At 42.3% G+C, this 21,718-nt stretch overlaps 1 protein-coding gene across 39 annotated transcripts in view; it reads right to left on the minus strand.

The window, feature by feature from the left end:
• NRXN1 (neurexin 1) overlaps positions 1 to 21,718 on the minus strand; it is a 674,512-nt gene that overhangs the window by 41,845 nt on the left and 610,949 nt on the right. Inside the window, exon 1 of one of the 39 annotated variants that reach the window (XM_068186607.1) lies at positions 10,725 to 10,822. The exons of 37 other annotated variants lie outside the window; for them this stretch is intronic. In XM_068186607.1, the coding sequence (XP_068042708.1) occupies positions 10,725 to 10,757 (33 nt within the window). In that variant the 5' untranslated portion in view covers positions 10,758 to 10,822. Of the gene's footprint in view, positions 1 to 10,724; positions 10,823 to 21,718 lie in introns of those variants that run through there. One more of the 39 variants, XM_068186606.1, reaches the window with a different exon arrangement.

Consider the following 21,718-nt stretch of genomic DNA (forward strand, 5'->3'; position numbering starts at 1 on the left):
TGGTTTTGAGCTTGATATTCCTCACACTTTTCCACGCTCAACTGTGATAGCAAGCACTCCTCTTCTGCTGTGCATTTGTTCACAGGTGGGAAACTTCCATTTTGTGAAATATCCCATCAGGCATTGTTGCCACCTGATTGCTTCCAGCAGCACCTGACAGGTAAATGCCAGATGTACCACGAGGATCAGCTGAAACAATCCCACCCTGCCTTGCCTTTGTGTTCTCTGGTGAACTTTGGCATCAACCAACTGCAGATTCAGCTACTTATCAGTTCTCCAGGCTGCTTTCATTCCTCCCCAGACCAGCCCAACTCACACCTGCTTATGTTCTCTCTTGTTACGGCTTTGGGAAAACACAAACAGATTTTAACAGCCTTCTTCAGCATCGCTACCGCCCTTCCTGGGGATAAACACACTATTGTGAGACTTTGCAGGTTGCCACAAACTGCTTCTCTGTTTAATACTTCATTTTGGCAGACCTCGTTGTGATACAAAGATGGACAGTAAATGTCAAGGAATGTGTGCTGTAGTGCACGGAGTCAATGCCTGCCTGCCTCTACTCTCTATTCAGGTCTTGCTGGAGCTGAATTTTTCATAAATGTAAAACACAAAGAATATAAAACTTCCCAGTTGCCTTCTGCAGCCTGAATCCTCTGGCTACGCATCCATGTGTTACCCTCACTCTTTGGCAGTGGTATTTTGATATCTTTCTCATGTTGCAGAATACCACAAGAACAAACTGTAAAGTGTCTGAAGAGATTTCTCTTTCTGTAAATTAAGATGTCCTAGTCCTCCTAGGTCATTTTTTTAAAGGGGCTACAGGATCTCTTTCAAGACTAGTTTCCCAATCACCAGCTCATATAATAAACATGATAATGTTCTACAAGTTAATTAATTCTCTCTTTCATTGCCTCCAATCCACTAATTGGTGTTCACTATGCTCAGGTGCTCTTGAGGATGGTATCACTTGAGAAGCTGGGAGTAGCACATCTGTCCAAAGAAGACTCTGTCTGAAATCAGTTTACTCCAATACAATCTTTTCTTTTTGTATCAGGGCTGAAAGCTATCTGTGATCACTCTCAAATGCATGAGCTATCCTCCACAGCTGAGTCACAGCAGGAAAAATGGGAGATCATGTATCAAATATTTGTACAACTCCACCTGACCATGGAAACATGCACACGGATACTCACTGCACAAAAGGGTCTTGTTTTGAAGGAGAAGCTGCCAATTAGCTCTCCCCACAAGGCTAGTTTATAAATTTCTGTGACTTCCACAGCTGTAGCCCACTGCTGCATGCAAGATTCAAAGTACCTGCTGAGGTAAGAATCCTTTCAGAGGCTTTTCACTTTGTTGTTCTGGATAACTCCTCATCACTTTTTTGAGCACAAAAGCTGGTGGGTGACCTTGGGAAGGGTGCCTTATGCACGGGCATGGTGTGCAAAGACAGGAATCAAAGCCAGCAGGCTTGTGGGATCCTGGTGGCAGGCAGATGTTTATGGAATATCAGCTGCTTTGTTTTAAAAAATAGTCTTAAAGCACTGAGATCCCTTCCTCTTTATACTGATATGGCTCTAAGTGGAACTACTGCATGTGAGCTCCTGGCAAAATGTCCAATGACAGAGGATAAGGTATGGAGCAAGGGCAGATGCAGTGATCCTCAGCTGAATTTTCAGCCAGAAACAACAGTTGTAAGAAGTAAGTATTGCTCCCAGAAATTTTGGAGGGGGGTGGGGGGAGGGGGTGTGCTGGTCCTGAAATGAGAGTATAACACTCAGTCTTTCCCTGTAAATGAGGTTAAAAAGTAAAATGAAGAAGAGACTGTGATACCAAGGGCAGGAGAGACAGTTACAAGACTTATTTTGAGATTTTAATTGGCATGAAATTGATGGTAAGGAGAGCACCACTGTTTCCCCTGATTTGACCTCTGCAGTGCGAGATAAACAAAACTTCACTGATAAAGACTTAAAGTGTATCTGGTACTCAGTCAGCCACCAGCTTCACATAGAGAATCTAGTAAAATTAGAGATGCTTGGAATGGAGCCAGTGTTTTGATCCATTCGGCATCCAGACCTGGCTGGTTTCCTCAGATGGAGAAATCGTGGATTGGGCACACACCCCATGCTGACAGCCCAAAACCAGGTCGCCAGCACGAGGGTGAGCATCAGTGCTCCTCCACCTTGAAGGTGCTACCCCTGTGTAATTCCCCTCTGTTATTTGGAAACCAAGAGCATCTGCTGAGCAGAGCATCCCTTCCAGTATTCCACAGCTCAAACACCTTACATGGAAATCAGATCCAGCAATTCATGCAGCTACTAACATTTTCAAAGGGTCAGTAGGAATTTGCAGAGAAGAAGGGAAAACCCCAAGCTTCTCTTGGCAGCTGAGCTCACCATTTGAGCACCACATTTGGCACCCATGTTTAAATTATAGGACCTCTGAGGGCAGAGATAAAACCCAGCCTTATCTAGAACATGTAGTAGTTTCCCTAATTGCCACTCAATTATTTTGCAGGGCTCACAGGTTATTCCTGCCTTTCCTTTCCTCCAAGAAATCATTCCCCCTCCCAGTTATTAGCATTAATACAATTAATTAATTAATACAATTAATTAATTAATAATAATGAATACATTCATGCAAAACCATTCCCAGGAGGAAGAAATGTCATCTCAAAATTAGCAAACAGCCACTGGAGGAAGAAGTCCAGCTGACCCAAAAGAGGCAGCTCAATGACTTTTTAGTTAATTTCAGTCCATACACTTCATGCAAAACATTGAATTGAGGGTAACACAAATGGCACCTGGAAAATGTAAACATAATTATGCTTTTTACAACATACTTAATCATTAGACAGACAGCTTTAACATTCAGGATATTTTCCACTCAAAACACAATTTATTTGTCATTCCCAGTGCCATCTATCAGGTAGATGTCCTCTTCTGGGATGCTGATACTGGAGGAAAAGCCCAGAAGAGAATATCCAAGGGAAAGGAAAATTACTTTTAATATCTGAAAATAATGGAAGTAATGTTTTAATGTAAGACCACATGAAATAAAAGGGAGTTTGCAAAGCTCGCCATTAATTGAATGGGTGTTAATTTAACAATGACACAAATTAATAACTGTTTTGTCCAAATCTTCAATCCTCAAATTCAGCTAAAATCAAGAAATTATCTGGCATATCCATAAATGAATAAGGAACATGAACTTCCCAGAAATATATGAAGGATCAGGATTTTCTGCAGTCAAGGTGGAAACAGAGATAATCCCACACTTGAAGACTGATTGGGCAAGGAAGTAGGACCAGAAAGAACAGGACCCACAGTGCCAAGCCCTCAGCTAAGAGAGATGCAGATTTTAGTCAGGCTCTAAATAACACCCTGGTGAGACCATTGTTTAACTAACATTTTTCACAGCTCTTACTCTGGTTATCAACATGACTAAGGCAATGTCTTTCCACTTTGCTCTCCACAGCTCTGCAGCATTCCAGACATACACCATGCACTGATAGTGTGAGAAACTACTGAAGCTGCTTATAGTTCATTCAAGGGGAAAACCATTTTTTTTCTGGAGTTGTCTTATTATTTAGTGATCTCAAGGTGGTTCTATCTAATTAATCACAAAGAAGTGAGAATCTTCTCTTGGAACTAAAATGAATTACAGTTGAGGTAGGCTTCCAAAAGGAATTAGTCACTTCCCCACTATATTTTTAGATTATTTACTCAGGTTACTTTCATTTTTCCTATTTCCAAGTACAGCAATACCTGAAGTTGAAAAGCTGACTTAAATCCTTGAAGCCATCTGGATACCTGGCTATAAAAAGAGTAAAACAAAGTCTACTAGAGCAGTCCAGTCAGTCTCAGCACAATGCAAGGCAGGAGCAGGGGTCACAGATCAGCTGCCAGAGCTCCTTATCCTGCAGTGGCTGCACACTGGAAGAATGTCCCCACTGTCATGAAAGCTGCTGCTCATTCCTGGTTCAGATAAGTCACCTAAATAGCAATGGGGAACAGATAGTACAGATGGTTTGGACACAAGAAAATTGTCTTGGTCTTTTTCAGCACCAGGTTACCATCTCAGTCACCTATTTTAGGCTGCCAGAAAGCAAAGATTAGACAAAGTGACAGATGCATTCTTATGAGCTTAAAAGTTGCTATTATTTCCTTTGCAACTGTCTGGTGCACAAAAACAGTGAGACTTGAATGACACACGTCCTCCCCAGTAACCCTGAAGGAGTATTTTGCAAAGGTCACCTTTGCAGCCTTTTCAGATGTCTCTGCTACCACTTTACTTGCTTTATTCCCTAGATATCCCCGCTAGAAAGGGGAAATATGTAGCAATAGAAATTTGCTGCACAGGTAAAGATGCAAAGGGAAGATTTAGGGCTGGTAAAGTTGACAATGGTCAGTGCAGCTCATGGAAAAACTGGGGTCTTTGTTCGTGCCTCTAGGTAAAAATGGTGCATCTGGCAACCTAGTACTTAAGATACTGGCAGAAAACAAACCAAATTATGCTGATTTTCTCTTAGCTGTTTCACACACCCTGACCCCTTCAAGATTTAGCAGAAACATCCTACTGTCTATTAAGTTAGTTAGAATGACTAAAAATACAGAGAAAGAGAAGTAACAGAAACACTCTCCTGTAATGTCTTTTCCTAACCAAAAATGAACAAGGCAACCCTCATTCAACATGCCCTGAAAACGCCCTGAAAGGGGACTCCCACTGGTCCAGACTGAATTTAAACTCCTTTCAAAGATCCGAGCTATGTTTCTCGGGCTTAAGCATGAAGAGGAATAAGGGTGTAGCACCCTAGCATTATGCCTAGGACAAGAGGAGAGTTATTCCTGGCCCTGCTGGGGCCGGGCAGCGCTGCTCACGCGGGACGCCGCAGTTCCGCCGGCGCAGTTGTCGGCGAGGGCCCGGGGCTGCTCAGGCTGTTCAGGGCAGATGGACATCCTCTAGGAAATCACAAGCTGCACTGCTCAGCTTGGCTTTGCAAAGCTCCGTGAAGCTGGCATGGGCCAGGGGAAGTGAGCTTCCCCAGGATACGGCGGCTGACGTTGACATCAACCTCACAGAACAGATTTGCATTTGGCAGTGCAGCTCACCGGAAGGGATATTTTTACTGGCCTGCTCTGATTTTGGCTGGGTGACCTCCCATCCCTTCCTTGCTGCCACCTCAGGGCTCTAAAACGTGGAAGAGGTTTGTACTTTGTCCGTGTATTCATTCCTCAGCTTCCCCAACTTCGTTGCATTACTGACACTTAATACCAAAGCTGGTATCAAATATACCTGTGGTATTGTAAAGCAAAATTGTGACTTTTCATTCACTGCCATATCCCTTTTATTAAGCAATTCTAACACCAATTAGGAACTCAAAAACATATTTTGCTCCCAAATTCCACATGAACTTCATTTTTTGCTTCTACTGTACAACATACCCTACACAAAAAAATGTATATTTGTATGTGTAGTCTCTGTGCAACTGCTTTCTTAAAGAGCTTTTGGTCATGGCTGATAAAAGAGGTGAAAACCAAAAGCCATTGTCCACCTCTTCAGTGCAGTTGTGCCCCAGGTGTACATTCTGCTTAGAGGGAGCAGTAAAAATTGGTAGCAGTCCTAGTGCTGACACACAGCCCCAGACACTCTAATCACCCTTTTTCTCAATAAACTTGCTCAACAGCTTTGCTAACCTAATGCATTTGCTTAACAGTTCAAATAACCCCATTAAAAAAGTAAAAAATTGAAGTTCCAATGAAACTCCTGAATGACTAGGGTGGAGCAGCACTAAAAACCACCACAGAAAAGCAAGGCATTCTCCTTAGCCTCCAGTATGGAAAAAATACAATAACAGCATATATAGTAGTGTAGTCTTCACAATGAGAGTCATCTAGCATGGGAATTTTGAAGTAGATAGGAGAGGGAATAAGAGATATCAAAGGAACTAAAAGGAAGGAACTTGTGGAAACTTAAGGAAAATAATTTAAGTCTTCATGTGATTTAGTATTGGCTTGCAGCCATACCACAGCCAATTTAGAGAAACCAGCGAATAAGGCACTAACATTATTGGAGCCAAGAAATGCAATTTACTCTGTGCTAAAGTCCACAACTTACTATATTCATTTCTGGAATTGTGCCAAAAACATATGGCCAGGCTCAAACCAGAAGGTGTTCCAAGGTCCTGGACATTACAGACTCTCAGCGTGAGACATGCCTCATCACCTGAAAACTTCCCAGGTCTTCACTGGCAAGGAATCATTTCATTCGTGGGATGGAATTTAAAATGAATCATTCTGGTGAAAATGCCATCTTGCTCATTTCCCATTTAACTTTAAGCAGCAATCATCCAAGACAGCTGGGTTTAGAAATCAATTCATATGTCCTTACATACTTAGACTTCACACTCTGTGCTGTTCGAACTTCTGCCAGGGGTGGAATGTCAGTGACAGTGAAGTCACTGACAGCATTCCCATTGACCTCAGGGATGGTAGAACTTCACCTTAATCCACCTTTTCTGGAAACCTAGCCAAACTGCTGCACAGGGCTGACTGAAGTGTCCACAATGCTCAGATTTCCTGCACGTACAGAACGCACTTTCTAATCCTTACCTTTCCACTTTTTTTTTTAGAGGTTGCACAGAGTTTTTTTCCCTTCTTTAGTAGAGAAGGGCATTCTCTAGAACTACCATTCTCTAGTAATGCAGTCAAATGCACAGAAGCAGTCCCAACAGCTGCTTTTTCAGAGGAACTGCAAGGGTTCTGTTGGCTGCCTCCTGGCGTACCCCACATTGTTTCATATAGCTTTTGTGTCTAAGTTTTGCCCTTGGCCCCTACTCTGTCTCATCTCCATCTGGTACTTCAATTGGAAGCATTACCTGAAGTTTCACCCAAAAGGGATCGAAAGATAAGATCTGAGAAGAAGGGATTAGCCCTTATTAATGCCATGTGATTATACAGCTAAATCTAGTTATGCACCCCCCTGGCAAAAAATGAAGTATGGCTCAGATGTAGACAAAAAGAGAAAGCCAGTTTGAAAAAGCATAGCAAAAGACTGTAATCATACAAGCTACCCCACAAGAGGAACTTCTCATGACTTTGTCAGACTTCTTCTGGATCTGCTGGTCAGAGCAACTTGCAAGGGCAGGGCAAAACACTCTATGGATTGAAAAAGCATATCAGAAACATAAAAAAGCAGAGAGAGCAATAAATCCAGAAATTAAAAGTCACCACTGGCTGAATGTACAAAACAAGTGTAAAATTACTTTTTGTGTCAGAAAAGCTGATCAATTGGTTGCTAAAAAACAGATAATTCCTAAAATTTAGCAGCATGAAACAAAGAGAATGACTAAACTTTGTAGCAGTACACACAACTAAAAATAATTATAAAATATTTCAAGCTACTGAACATGTCAACCAAGAAGTATGAAAATCATTTACTCTTCACCAACAAGTTCTGTCTGTCAAGCTTCTCCTTGGCTAGAACTGAATTCCTTCAACTCTTTATCTTGAAAGGCTTTCTTGTGTGTATGTGCACACAGCTCAGCCAAGCTGTGACACCATCTCCAGCAGTGTGAAGACAAGGAGCTCTGAGGAGAGGAAACAACCCCTCTAAGCAGTAGCAACAGGTGACCCATGGCAGAAGGGTGTCAGCAGTCAGAAATCCTTTTACTGCATGGAGCTGCTATAGTTGGCACGGCTGTCGAAAGAAAAACCCACCATGATTTTCAGCAGCTGTGATGAGAGAGAGGAGAGATAAACAGGCAGTGGTCCGAGATTTCCTAGAGGATATATCCCACTTGGATTGCAGCAAGTTAGACTGTTCCCTCATTTGTGTCTGCAGACTATGGTGCGTCAGTTAAATCATCAACCTGGCACAGAGGCAAGTTCAGAAGAATGTGATTTTCAATCTGAAGTATCTGTATTCTGGTCTGCTCTGTGCACCTCTGTTCTCTGCTGCTCCACATGGGTACCTTCCGTAATGGCAACAGAGGATGGTTGAACCCCCTCTGCATTTCTCCCTTGCAGTAAAGCCATGCTGACAACTCTTAACTTTCCCTGTCATCTCACATGCACAAGGTCAAAAAATAAATCCTCTCGCACTGTGACTGGGATTTCTCGCTAAATCAGCATTACACCAAGACATAAAGCACATTTGAGTTTCTAAACATTGTCCTTAGGCTGTTTGTCTCCTCTGAATTCCTGCTGAATATTGATTTGGGATTTAAAGGTCCAGCTGCCCACCTAATCAGGTTGTGTATACCAACTTGGACTGATTAATGGGCTATTCTAAATGTGCAGCTACCTCAAGGACTAAAGAACATGGACAACCTGAACTTTTCTCTTCTTGCTTCATGCCACAAGCCTTTAGATCAAACCACACCTTTACAGAAATACAGGCTTGACCTTCAAGATACAATCACCAACCAGATTTTTCTGTGAATTTTCTTTTTCAGACACATCTAAGGCAATTTGTCTAAGCCTTAGTTATAAGCAATCTTAAAATACCAGAAAAATTACTTGGTATTAAACTTGAGACCACACGTTGGCTTTTGAGATATTCATAAGTCCAGCAGACCTTATATTAAGCAAATGGAATTCATTTTGTACACGCCACCTAGATGCATCTCTCCACAGGTGAGCTGCCATCTAGGCAGGTTTAATGGACAATTCCTCAGGCTGCCCTGGCAATTACTCCTCTGCTGACCTGGAAGGATCATTAATATTAGGGAGTTGAGATGCAATTCAATTTCCATTCTGGCTCAGCCCTAAGCTTCTCCTAAGTGGATGCTGTCAGCTGTGTCAAATTATATATGATGCCTAGGTGATGTGGAGGATTATTAGGAAGAGAGCTGGGAATGCTAAACTCAACTCACAATGTTTTCAGCCTGAACTTGAAGAGTGGCCTAAGATACCAACAGGCCAGAGCCATTTGGCATGGTTACAACCAGCCTTTGTTTTTGTTTTTTGTTTTTTTCCCCCTGGTGTAAGCTGCTATGGGAAGAGCAAAATCAGGTATTGATTAGCCCAGAGCAGTGAGAGAAGAGCTGCTGTACAGAATGGCACATCAAGTGATTTAAATAAATACAATAAAAAACCCCAAAAGGCTTAATGGCAGAACTCTGAGGAAGCCCAGCTAGCAAATGCAAACAGCATTACACAATACACCCTGCGTGCCAAAGGAAAGAAGGTTTGATGCTCAGCCCCACAACTGCAGCAATGAATGAAGTCAGATAGTTTGGATCCAGTTCAGCCTTTTCACAATCATGAAAAAAGCCTCCAAAACTATAACTTCTCTCTCAACGCATAGTTATAACCTGTAAACCAGAACAAAATTGAACCGTCTCTCCTGCTTTATTGTCCTCTGACTCATCTGAAACAAAACAAACGCACCAAAAAGAAAAGCTTTTCCCCTTGCCTTTCTAGCTACTGGGGGAAAATGAGATTTCTGTGCAGATGGAAGCTGCTGATTCCTTGCTTTAAAAACCCTTTAACCTCTTTTGGCAGCCCTCACCCGCACCTTTGCCTTTCTCCACTGTCACGATACACCTGTCGCACCTGATGCCAGCCCTGGCTTTGCCAGCACAATTCCCATGGTGCACGCAGGCGCCAGACAGCCACGGCATTTTAACTCTTCTTGGGGAGAATAAGGAGCTGAAAAGATCACCAACTTCCCCAGAGGAGCTGGGCGCTCTCACACAAACACACACCCGTCTGCTCCTTTGCAGGTAACAGGGAAAGCTTTGTAGCCCGTGCTCGTTTAAATCAGACGCCTTGCAGGTTTGTTATTTGAAAAACAAACAAATAAATAAATAAAAGGAAACACCTCGCTCTTCGTGTTAGAAACAAGCAAATAAACAATCGACCTTTGAGAAAATACACAAACACTTTCATTGTCATAAGCATGCAGCGATTTACCCTCCCCCAAAAGATTAGAAGCAACTCATTTAAAAATGAAGCTACTTTGCATTATATATCACCACATTTTAGTCCATCAGATACAGTCATTCATTGAGATGCAATTTTTCTTATCAAAGCATGCATATAACTCACAGGAATTCCCGTTGTGCAAATGCTCACTGCAAAAAAATCAAATCAAAACAAGTACACACGTACGTACACACACACACGTACACACATATTCTAAGCCAAGATGAAAAGCATGCATGGTCAGGGTTTAAGCATAATTTAAGCCAAAATAATTGCTAGATTGTTAAAAAGAAAGCAGCCTGGCAACTATTTGAAGCAGGTTTTATTCATGCTTTTATTTGATTCTTCTCAATTTTCCTTTCCTTTTTAGACTTATTTGTAGCAAACGTGCTCAAAAAAAAGAAAAAAAAAGAAAAAAAAAGCCTATTGTTTAAGAAAAAGCAGACGAGAAAAATTACAAAACAGCAACATCCATGCTCTGGCTACCAAAGCGTTATTTTCTTGGAGCAGAAAAGAAAAAAAAAAATACAATTTAGAATCTTTTCTAGATTTAAAACAGATATCGTGCAGAAATTTGATCTTAATATTAATGACATGAAATCTCCAATGAGACATATTCTAATTTTTTTTTAGCTTAAAAAAAAAAAAAGTAATTTTCAGTAAATCGGTGCAAATGCATTTTTTTGGTTTTTTTTTTTTTTTCTTTCCCCTCCTTGCTGTCAGCCTAAAGGTATCTTAAACCCTGCATGCGGCAGTGCTTCGCCTGTGCGCTGCATCGGCTGTGAGAGAAGAAGCTACCTGCGAGTTTTCACAGTGCCATCTCATATCCATGTCTGCCTGGCTACCCTGCGTGCTTACGGCTCCTTTTTTTTTTTTTTTTTTTTGTCTTTTTTTTTCTTTCCCCCCCTCTTCCTTCCCTTCCTTTCTCTCCCCCCCCCACCCCACCCTTCCCCCCCTCCTCCTCCCCGCTCAATTCTTAATGGAAATCCTAGGAAATTTAGTCCATCCTCTGAAATCAATACTGGTGACAGGCGCGCTGCCTGCCTCCGCGGGAGCCGGGGATGATAAATTGCCTGCGCATCCGCCCGGCCTATCAGTGCCCGGCGCTCCGCCCGCCCCCGGCCGCGCCCGCCGCCGCCGCGGGGACACCGGGGACGCCGCACGGCGCTGCGGAACCGCGCGGAGCGGCGCGGAGCGGAGCGGAGCGGAGCGCGCCGGGATGCGGCGGAGGGAGGAGCGGCGCGCCGCCCGCCACACCCGCAGGCAGCGGTGCGACACCGACCCCGGCACGCCTTTAAAAAAAAAAAAAACAAGAAAAAAAAAAAAAACAAACCCGAACAAACAAACAAAAAAAAAAAAACCCCGCAGAAATTATCCGGCAGAATTCCACACAAACGCCGCGGAATGGGATCGCTCGCCGTCGTGCTGGAGCAGCCCCCGCTCCTCGCCCCACCGCGGCGCTCCCCACTTGGGAGCGAGCGGGCGCGGCTCGGCTCGGCTCGGCTCGGCTCGGCACGGCCGGGATGCCGCGTGGAAACGCGCCAGGCACATCTGGCCTCTCCTTGGCCGCACGCAGAGCAGGCGCCCAGTGCTGCACAGGTGCTGGAGAGACCCCGGCCGAGCAACTGCTGAGAACAGGTTTGTCAAGCTAGTCACCAATCTCCCAAAATCCAGCCACAGCGTCTAGCCAGCGGATTCCTTTAACAGCAACACCATTTCAATTTCATTTGGCCCAGGGAGAATATTTTTTTTTTTTTTTTTTTTTTTGGGCTTAACAGTTTTCATGAATACCAACAGTTGTAACGTAGCAAGCGCCCACCTTTTGGCTTTTCCAGAAGCCCTCAAATCTGCTTTGAATAATGAATGTCTATGCTGAGGAAAAAGACAAGCGAGATACAAAAATGTCAGGTGATACCAACTTTGCATTTCCCCTGACAGGAGCTTGGAGATGATAAAAACTTGCCCTGACATACCCTCGCTGCCATTTCAGTGGCAGCGTGTTGCCTTTTTTTAAAAGGCATATTGAACTTGCAACACTGTTTGATAAACGACATGTCTGCATGTTACTGCTAATGGCCAAAGCGCGTGGCAGTAAAGCAAAGCTGATGGGCAGTGTCTTGATACCATTCTTCATGAAAAATAAATTGAAATGGATTGGAAAGATCTACTCTGCATGAAAAACATCTCCCTCCTCTAAAACAGAGCCAGGTTCGACCAGAGGTTGTGTGGCTCAGTTAATTTGCAGAGTGTGCCTAGATTTTTAATGTTCAATTATTAAATTCTAAGTGTGTGTAATAGGTGTCTACTGTGTTCTTTTCCTGGTGAATTGAAAAATAACAGCCCACGGACAGCAGCAGGGCTGCTTGGTGGACACATGGGCTCTCCAGGTACATTCGTTTGGCTGCATCTCACTCACAACCAAAACCAGTTAATGCTGAAAGAAACACTGCACTGCTTGTTGGAAGTGGCATTCCTATTTGTTAAATGTCTGTCTGTGCCACGCGGTGCTAATTAGAGGAAAGCCATTGCCCTGAAGCTCTTACACTTGCCTTATGCTGGAACCTGACTCCTGGCCCTAAAGCTGGCAAACTTTAAGACAGTGTTTAAGGCAGCGTGCTGGTGGATGGAACAAAAAGCACTGTGCTCTCTTGTTCCACACATTGTTTTCTGAGTGTGGGCTAGCAAAATTAAAAGCTGGAGCTGCACATTATATTTTGATAGCTCTCACAGTTGGAAATCTCTCAGCTTTTTCATTCAGAGCAATTCCTGACCCTCCGAGAGCACCCTAGAAATCCCTAAACTTGACTCAGCACCTTTCCCCTTTTGGAAGATGGCAGAGGACACCACCAGGCCATAATTACGTGTTTCCTTGTCCAATGTTTTGTGGCAATGGTCAAACCCTCAAGCCTTGCTTGCCCATCCCTGCTCAGGGACCAGCACAGAGGACAGAAAGGGCAGTGCCCATGGTCAGCAGCTGTGGTCTCCCTGCCCTCTGGCATCAGCATCCATTTCCCTGGGTTGCCTGACAACAGCTCCTGTCGGGGCTGTGTCCTCAACCAAAGGAGTTCATTTGGGGGGCAAAACGAATAAGAAAAACACTCCTACTTTAATTAAGAAAATTATCTAAATAAATTATCTAAATTATCCAAATAAATCTAATAAATACCATTTCAAGCAGATCAAACAATGTGGTCCTTTCATGTTCACTAAGTCAAACTTTCATTAACCCCAGCATGTGCCTTCCTGAAAGACAGTGCTAAATTATCTCTAATATTTTGCTCGAGGCAGTATTTTTCAGAAGTGTGATTCTACAATAACACCATTAACAGTAATGGACTGTCACATGTCCTGTTATTCAGGGCGCTAACTAGCACAGAAATAAAAGGAATGGTTTAAAGATGGATGACAGATCCCAGCTCCTCTCAAACGCTGAGCAGATGTCTGTGAGGATGAAATGCTGTTTGAGAAGCCTTGCCTTGAAGGGCCAGGGGGAAATGCCCCAGAGCACAGCTTGCTGTGAGCTGTGCTAGGTCAGAAAGTCATATCCTACAGATTCTGGCTGCCCAGCAAAAAAACAGCTTGGAAGAGAATTCCTTCTGTTGGAGAACAACCGTCCATCTAACTGTGTTTTCTTTCTGTGTATCATGTATGATGGGCTATGGTGTGATGTGAAAATACAATAGACAGTGTAGCCGGGATAAATTTTACCCAGAGGATGTGAAGGCACTTATGGGCTTAGTGTGGCAAAGCAGTTAGAAATGATCTGACTTTACACTTAAGTACTTGCAACTTTGCATTTAAGTAAACTCCTGAGTGCTTTGTTGAATCAAATCCAAATATTCAAAAAATAAAACTAAATGCAAAAAAGCAATGAACCTGAATTTGCTTGACTACACACTCTCGAGCTGTGCATGAGAGTTTTGCTGAATAGAAATTTTGCCAAATATATAAAAAATATCACTTGAAAATGTGCTTGTCAATGCAGTGAGGGATAGGAAATTAGTTGGATAGCATATATTTCACATCAAGGGACACTGTAGTAAATATCACAAAGACAAATCTCTATAGTTACTAAAATGCAGAAACAGCATTATGCTTGAAAAACATAGACAAAAAAATTATGTTAAACCCACCATACACAACTGAGAACAGAAGAAGCCAAACTTGTGATTTGATTTAGATCTAAATAAGCTACATATTTCATGAACTAAACAGGAACTATACAGACATATCATCATTAAAATCCTTGCTAGTGCACTGAACAGGCAGTTTTTCAAAATGATTGTAATTTGTTGAGGAAAAAGATCTACTCAAGAGCAAAAAAAAAAAAAAAAAACCCAATTATTTTATATTGTCTTTTTTGATACCATTTTATCAAAAAAATTTGCATGTGCAATTCAGACACAGGTGGAAGCCTTCAGTTCTTACACTTCAGCCTAAGGGTAAGCACAAATTAAGCTGCCTGAGATGAGAATGAGATATTTTATACACTATCCACCACTTCAAATGTTCTTAATGAATGTGAAAGTTATGTGAGTTTTAAATACGAATGTCTGTGCATCCTTAGGGATTAAATTGCCACTTCATCTTGAGAGTCACATCGCTCTTATGGCCAAGGTGGGCCTCCACTGATGCCCTGTCCCCTGCAAACCCCTCAATATTGTCCTTGGGAAACATATCCAACAACTTTGAGGTGTTTGTGGGTTTGCTGAGTGAGATTTACTTTTGTAATTACTTGTGCACAAAGTCATTTCTATCCAGAGAGAGCTGGTATTGAGGAGGAAGCCTTAACTGTTTTCATGGGAGAAGTGGGACAGTATTTGGGATTTCATCAATGCCACGTCTTCACTTTACCCCTGGAGACTCCTGCAATAGTCCACCCTGCTAAACCACCGAACTCTAGGAAATGAGCATCCGTGTCAACACTGTGTGTCATCTCTGTGACACTTGGTGTACTTGCACCTGTGACAAAATTACCCCCTTCTGGCAGGAAGTCTGTAATCTCCTTCCCAGAGCTCTGAACTCTCCCATCATGCTGTCAGCCAGGCTGCACCCATCAGGCTGGCTTGCAGACGCCTCCATTCCCACGGATCACAGGAAAACAAGCTCAGTAGTGATGAAAATCTTAAAGAGAACTGCCCTCCACTGCTTAAAAGGTCAGGATCCTCCTCCTTCTTTAAGCAAATGGAAGCAGAAAAACTGTCACTGGAAAAAAAAAAATCATTCTCTCAAGAAACTATAATTTAGATCAATCCTACCTGTTTGGAACTAACAGCTGCCATCAGACTTTAGTCCCCAGTCCTGTACTGTCAAGAAACAGATTAAATGCACTCTTTTTTTTTTCTGGGCACACATATATTTTCATTCTCTGCTTCATCTTTCCTCCTACTGCGATTCCCTAACATTTTTTTTTTTTCTGGCCTTTCCAAATTCTTCTACACCTGGTTAATCAAGAGTGTCATAATAATACAGAGGGAAAATGATGACATGCAGCTATTACCCTAATTACACAGAGCACCTTTATTTTGTCTCAATTGTCTTCATAAATGGTGTTTCTTACTCATGCAAATATTAGCACTGCTTGATTGCTCACACCTATCTGGTTTAGTCATAAGTACTCATTGCCTTTTCTAGGATAGAGGGGGCAAACTGCATGGGAAGATACACAGATACAGATGCAGGAAGGGGAAAGAAGTCAAGTCTTTGTGTCAAAATCTTTTCCAAGGATGATTAAGAGTGAACAACTGCAAACCTCTGTTCTTGAAATGGCAAAATCAAACATTTGTTGCAGCATGTTTAAAGCTAAATGCCTGTAGAACAAAGAGGATGAAATTTTTCTCCTTGACTGCCACAAAAGCAGACACAAAGAAACAATATATGACACTCTTCTGTGGGTAAAAAAAAAAAATAATCACAGATAAGACAAACCCAGAGCAGCATTCTGAAATTTTCAGGTACGTTGCCCATGATTTTCTAATTAAAAAGAATCCAGAATTACAGTGTCTAATTATTCACAAGGTTCCGTTTTGCCCCTGTAGCTACACCAAGGATGTCAGGTGTCGCATGTAGAATGCATTCACCCTTGGTATGATGTTCTGGCTGGGAAAAGGGGTTTTACCCCCCTGTTTCAGTCTAGGAACTATTGAGGCTGCCTCACTTGCATGAGTGGCCACTGTCTAAAAGGCTTGTAAATGCATCATCTGCCCTGCTTTCTGCAGCAAGTGCCCCTCTGTACAGGTCACAAAGTCCTAAATAAACTAGCCCTAAATCCCCACAAGGGAGTCACGTGGGAAGCCCCTACTTCTTTTTTGTAGGGGGACAAAGGAACCACAGAGCAAGAATGGATTGTTGACAATCTCTATGTCAACAAATCTCTTTGATTTGTTATTTTAGTGACAGTACAGGTGTTCTCCTTTCAGTGAGTGTCAGTTCAGGCACAGGAGTTTATTAGGGAACCTGAAATATCTCCAGAGGCTCAGCAGTGTCAGCCTGAGAGACAGGGTCAAGCTTGGCGCAGCTAAGAGAAAACTTTTAAATTACCTAAAGGTTTTGTCTTCCTGCAAACAGCAACAGGATCCAGAGAAGAGAGGAGAATGAACTCCAGTACCTGCAGCATCACACCAACAATGTGTGCTTTGCACATGAAGCTGTAAACGTGGAAAGAGAAGCTGAGGAGGAAGTGGTATCTGAAGAGAGAGGCCCACATCTGCCTTTTGCTCTTTGTTGCGAGAGAGCATGTCAGAGATCACGTTTTCTTCCCCCAAATAGGAGCAAGGAAAAGAATTAAAAATGAAAGTCTTTTTGTTCTTTCCTCCTGGGTACATAAAGCACATCTGTGTGAGCACAAATAAACAAGCTGGGAGCAAGTGTGGTTGAGGATATGCTGTAAACAATAAAGCTATTTATACCATTTCATACTTCTGTCAACATTTGATGTTTCAATATGATTGTGTATTTCACAAATTTTTAGATTCTCTCATCACCTTTGGCAGGGTCAGGAAAGGTTTTTTCCCCTTGTGTCAGCCTCCTGTACAGATAACAGGGCCAACTACCTACACCAAAATGTATACAGGATGATGAAATCCATACCATAAGACAAACTGGCTGTACCTGTAGTTAGGGCAGCGGATAGAAAGAAAGATGAAGTCTCAGTTTCCAGTGTATTTTCTCCAGGTGTAATTTTGTCCTGCTCCATCAGAGCCATTTTTAGCAGCTGGGGAATCCTTCTTGCAATTTCAACATCTATAAAAGAGTTTAAATCTAAACCCAACAGAGTGGAGAATGTAATATACTGGGTTTGATTGATCTGGATCTTTGGGTTTCTAAAACCTCGTTGGTTCAAGGAAGATTGCTACCAATATATTGTTTGTTCTACTTCAAAATCATACCTTTTGAGAGGCACCCACGTAGCTCAGAAATAGATGTGCAAATGCATTAAATTTTGGCCTCGCTACATTTTGCAGAGTAGGAGTGTAAGGGGGGAAAAAAAGACAACATGAAGTCTTCCTTCTAAATTAAAGGTTTCATATCCTAATAAATAATTTCTTTGGCTGTTAGTGAGTGTTTCCATTATCCCCTAACGTGGAGAAGCCCTCAGAGACTGGGTGTCTGCTTTATTCAGAAGGTGTTTTGATTGTTCCATCGGGTAAACAGCAGAGCCTGAGCCATGTCTCTTTTGGGTGCTCCACGGCAAACTAAAGCAGCTGTGGGATACCTGCACAGACACTCACAAAAGCACACGTGGTGTGATGTTGGCTGTTCTTCCTTGTTGAGAGGAGGGTGGCTCTCCCCTGGTCACAGTGGTGCTCAGGGCTTCCTTGATCCTGGGGCTGGGATGCCTGACGTGGGTAATGGATTCAAAGAATAGCTGGAGGCAGCTGAACCTGCTGTAAGCTGACAAGGATGGGAACACCAAGAGAGAAATCTTCAAATGAAGAGCTAATTAATGGGTGCAGCTGTGTGCTGGTTATCAGGAGGGCTCTAATTACAGGCCTAGAGGAAGACCGTGAAACTAATGAAGAAATTCACCTTTTGGAGAGAATTTCCTGCTATGACATCAACCTCCAGGTGATGGGAAATGAGGAGACTGATGGGCTGACAAGACTGCTTGCCTTTAAAAAGCAGAGGGCTGCTCACCTGCCTCTCTCCCAGCAGCCAGGTTTAAAAGGGAAGGGTTTTTACCAGGGAGGAAAGCTAGAAGAGCCATGCAAACTACACCACAGTCTGCTCAACCCACAGACAGAACTGGGACAAAAGCAATAGGAAATACCTAATTGCTGAATGAGAAACTCATATTCTCTAAAAGGGCATAACAACATGAAACTGAGCCCTTGATATCTGAACAGGTCTAACAAAACAAAACAAAACCATCCTTAACGAAACCGGAATTTGAACACTTCATGAGAGCTAAATGATTTTCACACTTTAATAAGTTACTCTTTTGGCTCAGCCATTTTGCAGTAGGCAAGAATTACACAGAGTTGTGGGGAGGTGTGGGTAAATAGTTGGTTTTTGTCTCAAGTGAACTGCATTTAAAGAAAGAGATTAGGAAATAAAAGATACACACTCTCCCCCTACCCAAACAAGGCAAGCATGCAGAACCCATAGAAATTCACAAGAGTTTTGTGGCTCATGGAAAAGGCATTAAAGGGCCAGTGAAAAACCCTCTTCCTACAGAAATCCACTGCAATTCTGCCAGAAGTTCAATCCTTATTTTGTCAAAACATCCCATGGTCTGTCCTCTGCTTTCCTCCCTCTTTGGGAAGCTCAGTGAGAAGCCCTTTTGCAAGCAGCGTCGCTCTCACCTCGCCAGACAGTGTGACTGGAGGAAGGGGCAGAGGATGTCAGCACTGCTCTACTCCTACACAAGGCTTGTAGATCTGCACACACACCTTAAAAACATGCACTGTTAGAGAATCTGTTTTGTAGGTGGAATACACCAATCCACATCATTTTTAAAGAAGACCACAGGTTATTTCTATACATTGAAAGCGCATGGAGGCATGTGATGCAGTTAGAAAGGTTTCACTAATTACTAATGGTGTTCACCATTCAAGCTAAAACTCTGACATATTATTTATATTCATTTCTATCACTAAAACCTAGTTAAAACAAAAATTAGCTGTAACTTTTATTTTACTATGACAAGACATAAAAAATCAAAAGCATATTTCTTATCATGATGTCATTCTTCCAGTGCATTCTGGAAGAAAAGAATAATTAAGTTGTATTTTTAGTCTGATTATCTGTCAGAGAGTTTGCTTGTGCAGGTCACAGTTCTGTAAGCAGTGAAATAAGCTCGTGATGATAAACTGGAAATTACAATACTCATGTACAAGGCCACACACAAGCATGTGCATCCTACATGTTGGAAACACCCTATTTGTTTTCTGCTTTGTTTACTATCAAATCTTATTTCTCTTTCATGCTAAGAGACAACTAATTAGAAGTCTACTAATCAATAGACCATTTTATTATCCAGTTCAGCTCTGAATAATCCTCGTAATTTAACGAGCTTCTGAGCAGGCCAGTAGGGAATATGCAGAGAAAACAAAGAATCTGACAAATACCAAGGGCTAGTCAGTACAAAGCAGCTTTCAAGAAAATAAAAAAGCTACCGGAGATTAGTTTTAAGTAGCGGAATCAAAACAAGCCTAATACAAATCTGGTTTTCCTTCTTTTCTTTGCAGTAAAATTCACAGCTGCTTTGCCCAGCTAAGCCCTGGAGGTCAGTCAAGCTCTGGCTGCTGGAGGTGGCACCTCTGCCTGAGCCAGGGAGAGCTCCATGGCCACAGGAAGGGATTTTTTTGTTCAAAGAAAGGAAGGGAAGGACTCTGTTATCCTCCCTCAGGGCTCTCCAGCAGGTTTAGATTTCTCCACTGAAGCTTTGTGGAGAAGACCCACAAACTCTGCTGGACCAGCAGCATCCTTGGGCAGCAAAGCCAGGTGCTCGGCAGCTGCCATGAAAGTGCCCTTCTTTATGCCACTGTAGAAGTGGATTTGTCACCTTAACTCTAACAATAAAGAACGAGGAACATCCTGTCTGTCACAATATTCATATATTCACAGATTACAGAAACAGAGAGTTATCTACCACCCCCCTATGTTTTTTTTTTTCAAACAATATCAGTGGATTTTATTTGGCATTTTAGAAGTGTATACTTATTTAATTGAAAGCAACCAGGATAATTATTCTTTGTCGATCAAAAATGTTTTCTGTGCTTTAAAGAAGACTAAAGAATAAAAAGTAGGACAATGCAGAGTAAACCCCTTAATTAAAAAGTCCTGAATGTATTTTATATGCACTTTCATTTCCTTGACAGCATAGCTGTGCTACTTCCTCATTCATTGTTAATGAACTAAGCTTCTCCTTGCTTGGTCTCACTACAACATTAAAACAATAAAGATAAATAAAATCAGCCTAATGTTAAATTTAAGCTTTTAGGTCCATAAGAAATATTTACAGCTCAAATCACAGTCAAGTTTAAATCAGAAACTTCTCAATATTTAACAAAATATTTCTGTAGCAAATGCATAAATCATCAAATAAATAAGACATGGAAGGATGGAAGTAGGCTTAGGAAAAAAAACTGAAACAGGATACAGATGCAAATGCTTGTGTATATATAACAAAAAATCAAAAGTCGGTACATTTCTAATTGATAAAATTTTCATGTTCAACTTATTTTGCCGTGGAGTCCATGACTTATGATCCAATTAATTTAATTTATGGCATTATTTCTAAATGTTTTATTAGTGCAAAGTATAAGCACAAAGTCAGCTCTGAGGAGCCCGAGTTCTAACAGGTCTATAGAAAAGGCTTAACATCCCTTCAAAGTCAAAATTCCACTAGGAAAAAAGTCTCTGAGTACAGGTTACTGGCCTAACATTTATTTATTTGTAAAATCTTCTAGATATTTTTGCCATATGCCATGCCAGGTCGTTCTTGTTTGGGTCTGCCTCTCAGTAGGATCATTTTCTCTGAGCAGAAGCAGTTGGAGCAGACCCCTCCCCAAGACTCCTCTTCCTAGGAAGGCAGAGCTGGAGAAGTCCTCTTGGCTCAACTACATCCTCAGCACAGCCAGCACAGGACCTTTTTACCAACCAACCACACCAGTTCACTTCTCGAGTTCACTCACTGCTTAATTTATTTTTATTTCTAGTCATTATTTTCATAGAATCATAGAATGGTTCGGGTTGGAAGGGACCTTAAAGATCATCTTGTTCCAACCTCTGCTGTGGGCAGGGATGCCTCTCACTAGACCAGGTTGCTCAGAGCCCCATCCAGCCTGGCCTAGAATGCTTCCAGGGATGGAGCATCCACAGCTTCTCTGGGCAGCCTGTTGCAGTGCCTCACCACCCTCACCGTAAAGAACTTTTTCTAGATGTCTGATCTAAACCTTCCTTTTTTCAGTTTGAAGTAATTCCCCTTGTCCTGTCACTACATGCCCTTGTAAAAAGTCCCTCTTATCTCGTAGTCTCCCTCCTGGAACAGGAAAGCTGCAATTAGGTCACCCTGAATCCTTCTCCTTTCTCGGCCAACCCATCCCAGCTCTCTCAGCCTTTCCTCTAAGGAGAGTTGCTCCATCCCTCTGATCAATTTAGTGTCCCTTCTCTGGGACACTCCAACAGGTCCATGTCCTTCCTGTGCTGGGGACCCCAGAGCTGGATGCAGCACAAGCCACATTCTTGTAGAAGATGGAAATGTGAGCAAGATCATATCAGACAAGCAGGATGTAAACTCTCAGCAATGCTTACACTCTGTAGTAACTATCTTAATATTGTGTGTTTCT

Source organism: Anomalospiza imberbis, chromosome 3 (assembly GCF_031753505.1).
Source record: "Anomalospiza imberbis isolate Cuckoo-Finch-1a 21T00152 chromosome 3, ASM3175350v1, whole genome shotgun sequence".
Lineage (NCBI taxonomy): Eukaryota > Metazoa > Chordata > Aves > Passeriformes > Viduidae > Anomalospiza > Anomalospiza imberbis.